This window comes from Dendrobium catenatum, unplaced genomic scaffold, assembly GCF_001605985.2.
Source record: "Dendrobium catenatum unplaced genomic scaffold, ASM160598v2 fragScaff_scaffold_72, whole genome shotgun sequence".
Taxonomy (NCBI): Eukaryota; Viridiplantae; Streptophyta; class Magnoliopsida; order Asparagales; family Orchidaceae; genus Dendrobium; species Dendrobium catenatum.
Window position 1 is genome coordinate 620,426 of NW_021318534.1, and position 13,657 is coordinate 634,082.

The 13,657-nt window shown below is 35.7% G+C and overlaps 1 protein-coding gene and 1 long non-coding RNA gene across 3 annotated transcripts; both read right to left on the reverse strand.

The window, feature by feature from the left end:
* Positions 1–262: 262 nt before the first annotated feature.
* LOC114579898 lies at positions 263–3,797 on the reverse strand. Its single transcript, XR_003701139.1, has 3 exons — positions 3,299–3,797; positions 1,509–2,025; positions 263–517 (listed from the first exon to the last, which is right to left on the reverse strand). It is a non-coding gene; the product is annotated as an uncharacterized LOC114579898 (long non-coding RNA).
* A 690-nt stretch (positions 3,798–4,487) lies between these two features.
* Positions 4,488–10,674, reverse strand: LOC110104517 (elongation factor 2). Of its 2 annotated transcripts, XM_028695864.1 has the most exons (5): positions 10,471–10,674; positions 10,306–10,367; positions 10,070–10,121; positions 7,647–7,779; positions 4,488–7,156 (listed from the first exon to the last, which is right to left on the reverse strand). In XM_028695864.1, the coding sequence occupies exons 4-5, from the start codon at positions 7,735–7,737 to the stop codon at positions 4,716–4,718; spliced, it is 2,532 nt and encodes an 843-aa protein (XP_028551697.1). In that variant the 5' UTR covers positions 7,738–7,779; positions 10,070–10,121; positions 10,306–10,367; positions 10,471–10,674; the 3' UTR covers positions 4,488–4,715. The 2 variants fall into 2 exon arrangements, with proteins under 2 accessions (XP_028551697.1, XP_020689324.2); XM_020833665.2 differs by lacking the exon at positions 10,070–10,121.
* Between the last annotated feature and the right edge of the window lie 2,983 nt (positions 10,675–13,657).

Sequence of the window (13,657 nt, forward strand, 5' to 3'; positions counted from 1 at the left end):
TGGAATGTCAAACTCTAAATAATCGACTCATAAAGCTTAGCATACCATTCATTACCAGTATATCACAAACACTCTAAGCAATGTCAAATAGCCAAAAATGATTGCGGATCATCAAGACAGAGAGAATCAATATAGTTCTTTGTTGAAGAATCCATGTTGGAGAAAGCCCCCATTTCACGAAGATTGAGAGAATCAAAAGAGCTGTGTGTTGAAGAATTTACATCGGAGAAAGCCCTCATTGCAACTAGAAATTGAAATTAAAAAAAAATAATAAGTGATTTCTTATTGTTATTCAGTTTAGGTGATACATATATGCAATAAAAGATTAAAAATATATGTAATCGGATAAGATGATTAAGGTTTTGCTGCAAAGAAAGATCAGGAAAATTCTACCAATCTAGCCCTAGTCGTTGATCAAGCGAAGAGAACCAAAGAGAACATAAGTTCGACAGAACAGAAATCCTTTCCTTGCTTGCTTCCAGTGATTTCATCATAATAATCTTAATAAATTCTGGATCTGCATAAAAATGATAAACCAACAGCTCTTCAAAAAAATGGCAGAACACTATAGTTGCTTTTAAAGACTGCTTTTAATTTGAACTGCAAACTAAGAGCTATCTATAGTTATGTTTTTTATAAAGAAATCCCCCATTGCAGACGTGATCAGGAAACAAGCAGAAATCAAGCTAATTGGGAGCGGATTGAGGATTCCTATCTCTCTATCTTTCAGCCTCCTAGCTTGGCAAAGGGAGGAAGACCAAGAAAACGAAGAGAGAAGCAGAAAGATCGAGAAAGGAGGTAAGGTAGAGGTGAACCATTAAAACTGAACAAGCGAAGAAGCCCAGCTTCTTTAGAGATTCGTTCACAACTCTTCACACCAAAGCCAGGGCTTCCACCGTGACTTCCAATCCGACAGGAGAAGAATGCGAAGACGCTCCTTTTAGCGTTTCTTTGAAATGGACGGTAGCGGAGCAGAATTGGAAGAGGCACGAAATCAATTAACGTGAAGAGGAAGAGTTTAGTCTGTGAGTGGGATCCGAAGAGGCGCTAATTACATGAGAATAGGTTTAAGAATAACTCGATGATTATTAGATGAAGTTATGAATAATTATATCTGTTTTATTTTGTAATATAATATTATAGAGCCCTAGTTCACAAAAAACTTAGATGCAATATACTTAAGTGCTCTGAAAATTCTTAACTTAAGCTGCTCTAAGTCGAGTGAGGGAGAGAAGCTGAAGGGGGTAACATAAGACTTATGCCTTGTCATGTCAACAGGACACGTCAAACATTTGACTAAGTCACTCTGTTGTAAATCTCCCATTAAACGGCCAACTTAGTCTAATTTTAAATTTTTTAGAGCATACTTAAACGCTTGATATGTTCTTTAATTATCCTTAATTTAAAAAACTTTCTTATAAAATTCAAAATAATCCTCTATAAATTTTATAAAGACTCAATATTTTTGCACATTCAATAAAGAACTTTTAGGGGAGAGAATTCTTAACCTTAGAGAATTTTATAGCTCGATCAACCACCGCCGAACAATAACCGTTGATCGGTATTGATGTTTATTATCACCACAGTTAGACATCTCTATCGTTGAGGAATGATTGCATGTCTTGAAAGTAAAGGAGTTGCGAAAGGCCTAAGCTTAATGTATGCTACAAGAATATAAGATTAAGCAATCAAACATGAGATATAGAGAGATAGTATTGCTCACTACAGGAAATCGACAGTCTGTTCTTTAGGTGGCGACTTTTACCGGCGATTTAGCCACTGTCTTTAAGTGAAATTTTTCGGAATGAGATTGCCGAAAATGGTCCTAAATTGGCCTCCCCCTCCCTTCTTCATCATTTCTTCGCTTTTCCTCATTTCTTTCATTCTTTCTGCCCGCGCCTTCACCCTCGTGTTCTCATCAACTGATCTCTGGCCGCCGAACGACGCCCGCGCCTCATGCCCAACACCCTCACTCCGGCAGCCGAACGACGCCCGCGACTCATATATCTCATGACCGCTGAAAAACTGTCGGAAATTTTGCATACTTAAGAAAAATATATGTAAACTGCCGAAAATTTTGTGGCACAACAATTTAATAATAGTTTGACAAAATAACAAAGAAGCTCCGAAGTTAGAATGTGGTATATGTTGTAAGACATCCAATTAAAAATTAGGTGTTATAAGACCATCCAATTATATTATAAATAAATGCATCATTAGATGACAAAAAACATTGATTTCATTTGTCTAACACAACATCAAGAATTGTAAATCTCTAAAAGCTAAAATATTACATGATAAAAGTTTCAACCCATGTGATCTTATATTAAGTAAAATAATCATAAAAATTATGCAAATAGATTTTAGGATTATTACCTGCAATAAAGCAATTGAAATTAAATTTTGATTTAAGAACTGCGTAAGTTTTTCTAAGAAATTAAAATCTTACATAGCACAACATGCATGAATTAAAATGACAAGCATTAAAACTAAACTATCACACAAATGATATCAAACGCAAACGTTAAATGATGAAAATATAATTTTATCTTTTGTTCTGAGAATCATCAAATCTTTAAAAATTTAGTAAGCTTGTATATGTGATTCAGAATAAATTTCTCAAAGAATTTATTAAATTAACATTAATGAGCAATAATCAAATCAACAAATAACATAATAAAAATCTATATAATAATCAACCAGCACGAAAAATCAAAATATTTTTTGAATAAGTAAAAACAATAAATTATGATAAATTTATAAACAAAAAAAAAAAGTTACAAAGAAAATAATGAGGTATCTTAATAATATGATTATGCTTGCAATTGAACAAAGATAAGATCAATGGGAAGATAACTTGATATTATGATAAAATAAGATATTTGTTGAATTTGCTGCTTTTCTTTGAGATTTTTTAACAGAATTAGAATTTTGCGCCTCCCAGTATTGATGCAACTATACATTGTTTGTTGATTTAGCTGTTATAATAATCAACTATACATTGTTCCTAGTAAAAAAGGAAATGAAATGCCCTATTGAGCCCTCAAATGAATTGCAGAAATTGTGTTTCTCAACAACAACATCAAGCCTTTATCCCACTGAGAAATTGTGTTTCTCAGCAGAGGAAAAAATCTACTGAGAAAAGGACGTGAGAGTTCTAGCTTCAAAAAATAGTTCAAGAAAAACGAAAGCAAAAAAAACACAAAAGGCCACGATAAATTAATCACACGAAGCATCATCTAAAACACAAAACCCACGACCTACAGAGAATAAATTTATTTATAAGGAAAAAACATACAGTTTTTTTATCTCCATCAATCTCCAACTTCTTCTGGCAGCCAATGGTGGGATTCATTAAACTGCAACACAAAACAACAATGGTTCACAATCTCCACAGCTCCAAAAATGTCAATGGATAAAATGAAAATACTGAATTCTTTCTGCTTGAGGCCTGTTATATGAATCATTTTTCTTCATTGTGTCGTATTATGAATTAAATTCTCATTTAAATTTGATACGAAATGATCAATTCTAATCAAGTATTTTTAGATCCACCTTTATATATCTTAACATTGATCTCATCCAATGCATCCACTGTCCTAACTGAGTCATTAGAAAGCCAAATTTTGTGCATCATGAATGAAATCTGACATTGACATTTATTGAAGGGTGAAAAAACTAAAAATAAAATTGTACGTATATATATTCTATTGTCACAACATGACATATATTATATAATTCATAATGATATTAATTATACATCTTCAATTATGAAAGAAATAATCCTTATAATACTAATCTTGTGTTATGCCGGTCCAGCATGGTAAAAAAATATTCAAGTGGTACCTATCATCTTGCAACTAAAAAAATATCTAATTAAACTAGACTCGATGGTGTTTCCTCTTCATAAAATTTTCACACCCATCCGACACCTATTCAATAATCAATAAAATCAAAATTTCAAAACTGAGAATAGTTAATAAAATTCTTGACTGGCAACAAAACAAAATGCCTTGTGATCAATCATGGCTGAACAAGACAATGAAAGCCTAATTAAGTTACAGATAATAAGAAGCCACATCTCTTTCAGATCAATATCTTTTTAAAAAATTCATTAAACTGGAAAGAGAGATAACCAAGGAATTATCAACATATTAAAAGTAGTGATTAATTTAAGGCTTGAGAAGTTCAGGGACAATGACTATGCCGTTAAAAGAAATAACAAAAGAACAGTGGAAGTAGACTTACAGATGATGACGCTGATGATACTTCAGAGCTTCTGAGTACTCGCAATCTCTTGGCTGTGGAAACAAACATGCTGCATGCAATAGGATTAGCCTTTTTTGCTTAGTTAACTACAATTCAAAGCAAAAATATTAATTTAGATCCAATCTTATCTACTGAGATGTGCTTAGCCATTTTGCTTAGTTAACTACAATTAAAACCAAAAATAAATAGAATATAAGACATCCATAATAACCATCAACAAAAATAACATCAAAGGCTCAAAATTAACTTAACAAAAAACAAGTATGTAAGTTCGACTACAAAGATAATGGCGCAACAACAAACACATAGTTCACAACATAACTGACAGAATAAAACATCCTCTGACTGCAGAAACTCCCCTCTTCCTGCATATAAAATCAGAAATAAAACACTTTTAAACTGAGGAAATGGAATGCCGACAACCAGATATTGAGTTCTAAAATAATTTAAAGTTTGTCTTCAAATTCAGATAGAGGGGTCATCTGCTCTTTGAGACCCTTCCTCTTGCGAATGTCTGCAACGAGTTGGCCAGCTTGAGAATTAGGTTCCAGTGGATCAGAAGACATGGCATCCCAATGATCGAAAACGCACTGGGGGAAGGCCTGGCCGGACGTGGCCGCCCTCAAAGCAGTCGAGAAACCGAATGATTCGACGACAGGTAAATAGGCTTTGATGTTGTAAAGAGGAGTGCCGGGCCTCTGCATTTCTTCAAACACGTGGCCTCTTTTCTGGTTGAGAACACCATAGATACCTCCCAGTGCCTGCTCGGGAGCCTGTATCTCCACAAGGTATACAGGCTCCAAAAGTCTGGGTTTCGCTGTCAACTGAGATGCGTATATGACTCTCCTTGCGGTAGGGATGACTTGTCCGCCGCCTCTGTGAATGGCATCAGCGTGTAGGACGACATCGCATACTTCGAAGCATATCCCACGCATGTTCTCCTCAGCAAGGGCGCCTTCCTTGGATGCCCACTGGAATCCAGCAACAACGGAGTCCTTGATTTCATTTAAATATTGCACTCCCTTACACATGTCAACCACCATATTTGGCCCGGTGGTCTCGGGGCCAAAACACCAAATCTTCTTGGCCAAATCTTTGTCCCACCCAAACTCCTCCGATAGAATCTTGGCACGAACCTTGGGATCATCACGTGGCCCAATACGGCCATCATCGATGGCCTCAGCAAGTCCATCTTCCAAAGGACGGGCCTCCATGTAAAGGCGGTTATGCTTGTTTGGAGACTTGCTCATCACAGTCCTGGAAGATTTCTCAAGAACAGTCTCACGGAAGGAGACCACGGGATCAGACACCACAATCTCTGCTCCTCCCATGAAATCCTCCTGCAAATCTTTCAGGCAGATCTCCAGGTGGAGCTCACCAGCTCCAGCAACAATATGCTCCCCAGATTCCTCAATGGTACAAACAACCATAGGATCAGATTTGGCCAGACGTTTTAATCCTTCCACGAGCTTGGGGAGGTCCGACGCTACCTTGCAGCTCACAGCAACACGAACAACTGGAGAGACTGAGAACTTCATGGCTCGGATAGGATGAGCATCCACCTCCTTCTCATTAGTAAGAGTGGCATTCTTGGTAATAAACTGATCAAGTCCAACCATGGCAACAGTGTTACCACACGGCACATCCTCCACAGATTCCTGCCTCTTACCCATCCAGATAACAGTTCTCTGGACGCTCTTTACATAAAGATCCTTCTTCTGCCCTGGTACATAGTTTGGTCCCATAATTCTCACCTTCAAACCAGTAGAAACCTTGCCTGAGAAAACACGGCCGAATGCAAAAAACCTGCCCTTATCTGATGCAGGAATCATCTTTGAAACATAAAGCATCAAAGGACCCTCTGGATCACAGTTTCTGATAGCATTAGCATATTGATCGTCAAGCGGGCCCTCGTAAAGATTCTCAACACGATACTTCTGGGCCTTGGATGGAGATGGGAGATGAAAGATCATCATCTCAAGAAGTGCATTGCTGGCAGGCAACCAAGTCTGCATCACACGCTTCATCAGTGCCTTTCCAACAAGGTCCTTCTCCTCAGTTTTCATTGTGACACCAAGCTTGGACAACATTGGCCACAGTTTGTCCTTCTGATCGTTCATACAAGTTTTAATAATCTGTTTGATCGGTTCATAACAAAACTGCACGAAACCGCGCTTGCAACTAGGAGAGCCAGTATTTTTGCTTGTCCACTTCTTTGTAGCAGGATCGAAGAAATTCTCCCCCCAAAGCCTCTCCATCATCTTGCTTTCATCGACTCCAAACTTTGAAGCATACATTTTGGCAAAATTTGTTAGTGTAAAAGCCCAACCATGCAACCCAGCAGAGAATGCAACGGTGCCCTTCTCAGGGTAGACTTGGACATCACCAAGGAGAGGATCTTCATATGTGGCCATTATGACATTTGCATTTTCAATGACCCGCTGAAAAGTCTGATAAGCTTCCTCTCCTTCTACCTGAAGCTCAAGAAAACATCTATCCATCTTATTAACAGTCAAGACAGGCCTGATTCTTTCTCCAAGGGCTTGTCGCAGGACAGTTTCAGTCTGGACACACACTCCCTCCACACAATCAACAACAACAAGGGCACCATCAGTGATTCGCAATGCAGCTGTAACCTCTGATGAGAAATCTACGTGCCCAGGAGAGTCAATGAGATTGATTAAATATTCATTTCCTACCCTCTCACCCTTGAAGTTCTTCAGAGCTTCATCTGCCATCTCATAGTAAAGGGAGATGCCAGTGGACTTGATAGTGATGCCTCTCTCTGCCTCATCTTGGCGGGTATCAGTCATTCGAACTTCTCCAGCAACTTCTTGTGCAATGATGCCGGCAGCCGCCACAAGAGAATCAGTTAGAGTTGATTTTCCTGCACGGCCCATAAAATATTAAACCAACTCGAATACAAAAAATTAGAGCAAGCGTCTATAGACAATAACGTCCAAAGAAGAATTAAATAAGAACCTCTGAATCCATATAACAAAGTTCGAGCCCAAATCCATATACAAACATGGGGCAAGGTGTTAAAGCTAGTAAAAAAAATTCATTCAACTAAACTTCAAGGAATTATTGAAAACTACCCAAAAAAAAAAACATATAAATTCCAATAATTATTTTGCATGCAATTAGAGACATTACAGAAATATAATGACAATCCTCATATAATGAAGGTTATCAAATCAACTAAACAAACATAGAGGCAATTAAAAGCAACAGGCCAAGCAGCCAAATAGTAATTAGACTTGAAAAGAGTAACCAGGATTCAGAAGGAACATTGCGACTTAATAAATTTTTTTTATTGAATAAGACCAAATGGCATATTTGCTGTCAGCAGAAAAAACATAGGATAGGAGACATACCATGATCAACATGAGCGATAACAGACATGTTTCTAATATTATGTTTAAGATCCATGATTCTTCGAAGCTCGTCAGCTGTGAACTTCACCATCTTGTATGATGTAAATGATCAACAAGTACAGCTAATTAAAATCTGCACATAGTAATTAGATAATTAGTGATTTTCTTCAATCCATGCATGTAACTCCCAAAAAATAGAAACAAGTAAAACAATTATCAATTAAAAGAAAACAAGTTTAGCTGGCAAACCTGGACAGTATAACCAAAAAGCAAAACAGCAGAAAGCAATAAAACCACCCAAATTAATCTAATAGACAGTTAAACTGGTTAAATGGGGAAAAAAACTGTGTCAAGTATAATAATTTTCCTGAAAACAATTCATCATTTCATCATCATTGGCCAAATCCCACTTTTTTTTTCAACGAACAAAAATTTTAAGAAGATCAAGGTTATAAAACTGTGAATTTTAACCCATAACCAATTTCTTCATATTATATAAACTAGTTCACGTGCATGCATTTGAATAAAAATTTATAAATAAAAATTCATATTATAAATATTTTCATTGTAGCATCATTGTTAAGATGAAAAGAATTATTAAGATTATCACTAAAAGTAGTTATAATCATTAATGTTTGGTTGTATAGGAGAAAATGTTTTTCATTAGGAAAGACATTATTGAGAAAACAACTTACATAAAATTAAATTTGCAATATTAATATAAAATATAATACTGACACAAAATAAAAATAAAAAATAAAATAATCAAGTATATAAATTGCATTTCTAAATGGAGATAAACAGATCATAATATAGCAATGTAGAATATAAAATAATTAAAAATGATCAATTTTCAAAGTAAATTTATTCATTAGAGAATCATAGCAATATTAAATAATGGTCTTATGTCTTGACTTCAATAAATTAGAAGCTTAAGAAGGAAAAGACCGAGTAAAAAATATAAAGCAGATGAAATCAAAAATAAAATATATATTGGCATATTTAAGTGGGAAAATTAAATACAAAAAAAATTACAAAAAAATAAATACAAATAATAATTAATACAAATTCATGTATAACTACAAGTAGAAGAGAAATTGTTGAAGGATTAGACCATAAATAATTCAATAAATCTCTTCTTCACTACAAGCATGTGAAATCGAAAGAAGACAAAGAAACTTCTTTAGTGACTCTTTCAAAAAACTTCTTAGAAGCATGTGAAATAGACTTTAGACAAAGTTGTAGAAGAAGGCAATTGTCAATTTCCCATCATGACTCACAATCTTGTATCATAAAGAACTCGTTACCTTCCAAATTAACATGTAAAAAGTCTTATTACTGATTCATTGTTTAAATCCATTGGCTTTGCTTGCTTCCAAAGGATTGAAGAGAGAACTAAATGGCTCAATATCAACATTTAATCCAAAATTATTTTCATCATATTAAAATCAACAAAGATCACCCAAAAAAAAGATTGAAAAAAAAATCTAGATAATACAAATGTACTTAATTTTTACAGTATGATGGAGAGTTGTGTCTATCTGAAACTCAAATAATGAATTTATTGAGTTTTTTTAACATAATTTAACATACAGTTATACACATGCAACATCCATAGGAAGAAGTGGTTGTAGGAACAATTACAAAAAATGTAAAGCATCTATAGTAGGTAGACACAAATCCAAAACATGTGATATAATTCAAATAATGGATCAATATAATTCAAAAATAATTATTTTTAGCATCAATTGAAAAAAAAAAAGATTTATTAATAATTAACCTACTTTTAAAGTAGGCAAGTAGCTAATGAATGAACATCAAACTTTTGATATACTATGATATCAGGTATACATCCTATAGATAAACCATGATTGGCAACAAATGACACCAAAAATAATTGCATTCACACCTTTACTAAATATACCGATTACTTTAATTCCTATAAAACATAATAAAACATCTACTCATTTGCAAATCTACATTGAATTTCTAGGAATATGAGGTGATCGAATATCATATTTGACATCAATAATAAAAATATTGAAAAGTTGATGAGCATACACACAAAGCATTTCATTTAAATATAATAAAAGCCACCATCCTCAATGACTATTAAATCCAAAATTATGAAAAAAAATATTGGATGATGGATAGATCAATTATGAATATTCTCATATGTAAAAGGCTCGGAGCAGTAGACACTGAATAAGACTTGCTCCCATCCTTTCATAAATAAAAAACAATAAAAATTTTTCATAAACAATAAACTCTACTATAATAGTTCAATCACAATTAACAAACATACAAACAGTCTAATGATAATATATGTATTTTTAAATATATAATAGCACGAAATCTATAAATTTTCTATCAAGAAGATGGAAAAAGAAGCACTTCAAAAAGTAAGAACAATTCTAATGCACCTTATGCATCATAAAAGCGGCAGTCAAACATCATGGCGCCAACAACTACAACCTGCAATATGCAAGATTTTCACAGCTCCGAGCTTTCCCATATATAGAGCCACTAATGAACTTACTATTAATACCTTCTAAAAGATCATTAAATGCAAGCTTTATACTTTCAATCAGCTAAAACAGGATTAACAGATCTGAATAAACAAAAAACACATAACAAAAAAACTGAATAAAATCGCTACCTCTTCTTTTGAATTCGGATCTGAACTTTCAAGATCAGTTCTCTTAAACAGATGTTATAGATCTGAAGAAAGATTAAAAAAAATTTTGAATAAAGAGTCACCTCACATGAAGAACGGAAGAAAGAAAGACAAAATAAAAAATTTTGAATAGATATAAGAGCATACAACAGAATTAAGAAATCCCGACTGCCAAACGACTGGAGCACCAAGCTAGCTACCGACTACCGTCAACTGGAAAACTGTTCTCTCTCTACCCGCCGAGTCGCCTATCGCATGAAGAACGGAAGACGACGAAGAGGGGAGAAGCCTAGGTCACGAACGGCACGCCAAAACTCCTCGCGACCCAGAAAAAAAAAAAAACCCTAAAATGGATTAAAATTTATTTCTCTATTTTTGGTTTGGCTTATCCGCCGGTTTGGCTGTAGCCCACTCGGTTCGCGTCGAGCCGTTCGTCAAGCACTCGAGTCGGACGGACTCAGTATTGAACTCGAGCTCAATAAAGTTCGAAATTTTGGTCGAGCTCGATACTCAATAAGCTCGACTCGTTAGCAAGCTAATGAGTCGAGTTTGAACCGGCTTGCAAAATAGCTTGGCTCATTTGCACCCCTAAATGCCATCACATGTTTTATAAATAAGTACAAATTTATAATTGCCGAATTTTAATTTTAAAATTCTAATAATATTTTTTAAGGTTGTTATTACCTAAATTAATTATCATCCACATATTCTTTTAATATTCAAGTATAGAATATTACATAGAGTTGATATATCATAAAAAAATTATCTTGATCGGGCACGAATCTTGAAGCAAAATTGAGGGAAAAGCTTTCGAAATTAAATCAAGAATCATCCAAACTCTAATTTCAGCAAACTTATAGTCAAACTGAACATCTCGGAAAGGGTAACCCATCAACACCAAAATCAACCACGTCCGAGCCCAAATGAGCCCAAATAAAGGGTACAAGATCACTAAATTTCGATATCATTAAGGCATTCAAATGACAATTAAATGGTCCATGATCAAGGGGATCAATATCGGCCGTCCATTCAAATCACTCTAATTTTGACATTGATCCTCTATATATTTACAAGTCATGTCACCCTCAAAAAACTATAAATAGTCCCCACTTTTCTTACGAGAGGGAGGAGAAGGGAAGAATTTGGGAGATTGCTTCTTCCCGACCACCAACGGACTTCCGCAAGTCCATCGACGGCCGCCGAACTTCTGCCAGTCCGCCGACCACCGTCAGACTTCTACACATCCGCCAATCACCGTTGGAGTTCTTCCTGACCATTGTTGGACTTTCGTCCGTCCGCCAACCTCCACCAGAGTTCTTCCCAACCATGGTCGGATTTTCGCCTCATTCATCGACCATCACCAGAGTTCTTCTCGAAGACCGTTGGACTTCTGACAGTTCGCCGACCATAGTCGGACTTCCGCCCATCTTCCAACCACAGCTGAAGTTCTTTCCGACCATCCTCAGACTTCCGCCCAACCACCAAGTATCGCAAAGACATTGCCAGACTTCCGCTCGGCCATCGATCTTCACCAATTATGTCCTCTCCGACCAACATTGTTGATTAAAATCCTTTTAGACCTTCGTTACCAGATAACGGTAATTTTGACCTCCGTCTCCCGCTGACTACGATCCTTATGACCTTCATCTCCTGCCGACATCAGTCCTTCTGACCTCCGTTGTCAGTCGGCTATGGTCCTCTCGATCTATGTAGCCTACCGATTACGGTCCTTCCCAACACCATCGCCAACTACGGACTTTCAGACCATCGTTTCCCGCCAACTACGAACCTTCTGACCTCCGCCCATCGACCACGGTTCTTTCGACCATCGTTACCTGACTACAACCTTTCTGACCTTTGTCGCTCGCCGACTATGATCTTGCCGACTAAACAAACATATCAATATTGATTATTCTACCCCCCACCATGTAATACACTATTATGATGTATAGACCTTCCTCTTAAGGAAGGGCCTCATTTATAATTAATTACAAACACTAATGGATCCATTCAAATCTACTTCATATATTACATATTTATAATGAAAATGAGCGCCTATCAAATGAGGCAAATATTATGAAATTATGAGCACATTAAGTCACTAAGTTATTAAGGATAAATAGATTCGTTTGGGACATATTTGTTACAGTTTTTTTAAAGTAGTTTTTTTCTATAAAAATTTTTATTTCAAAAAATTATTGTCGTAGAAAGCTACATTAGAAAGCAGTAAGAAGTTGTTACAAAGGAAGCCTAAATCATATCATCTAATAAATTTTTTTATAATAAAAAATTGGGAAAATTTGTAAACTAAGCATAATTAAAAAATGTATTAACTGTTTAAGCATGCTTAAAAAATTTTAAAACTAGACAAAGTTGCCCGTTTGACGGATGACTAGCATCTAACTAGAATTTGCTGAGTCAGCTAGCCGTTAGAATTGTTTAACGAACACTTAATCTAAGTCGCCGCGTTAATGGGCGCCTGATATTAAATATATATTTTTTTAAAATAATTAACAATATTTCCCCTTTCTGAAAAAAATGCAAATAATCCAGCCATGTTATGCCCATAATTAGCATAAGAAAATATTTGTAGCCCCATTTTTCAAAAATTTGAGAACATGTACTTAAAGAAAAATTATAGGTGAAGAGGTTTAAGAATAACTCGATGATTATTAGATGAAGTTAGGAATAATTCGATCGTTTTTATTTGGTAATTTAAGATGCCTTGGGTTGCCTCGAAGGATCGAATTTTTATTATGTCCGGTGCCTGACGTAGCTCTACATTCGGACGCTAGTAAAATGGTGCAACTGCTCTTACTCTTTACCGCGCGGCCCGACGACCCGACCCAGATCGGACCCGAGATTGCTATGTATTGACTGATTTGTGCAGACCGGGGTATTGATTGATATTGCTCGGCAATAACGAGAAATACCATTATTTCAAGACCAATACCTAGCAATACCGAGCAACACCCCGATTTTGCTAGATATTGCTCGGTATTGATCTTGATAGAGCGGTATTTCTAGTTATTGTCAAGCAATACTTAACAATACCGAGCAATACCTAGTAATACCCGAACATAGCAATACCGGGTTCTAGTCCGGGTCGGGTCGTCGGGCTGCACGGTAAAGTGTCAGAGCACGTGACGACATGTTATTGGCCTCCGGATGTAGTGCTACATCCGGTGTCCGGACCTAATAATTGTTCCGAAGGATGAGTGGGAGTGGACGGAAGTTATGAGAAATATTAATTTTAAATATAAATAAAAATACACTAAAATTTCTTTATAATAACACAAATGAAAAGAAAAAGACTATTCTTTATAACTCCTTT

Coding starts and splice junctions, on each gene's coding strand:
- LOC110104517 (XM_020833665.2), bottom strand. CDS start 7,737: ATGGTGAAGTTCACAGCTGACGAGCTTCGAAGAATCATGGATCTTAAA. Junction 7,157..7,646: donor TATCGCTCATGTTGATCATG/GTATGTCTCCTA, acceptor TGGGCCGTGCAG/GAAAATCAACTCTAACTGAT.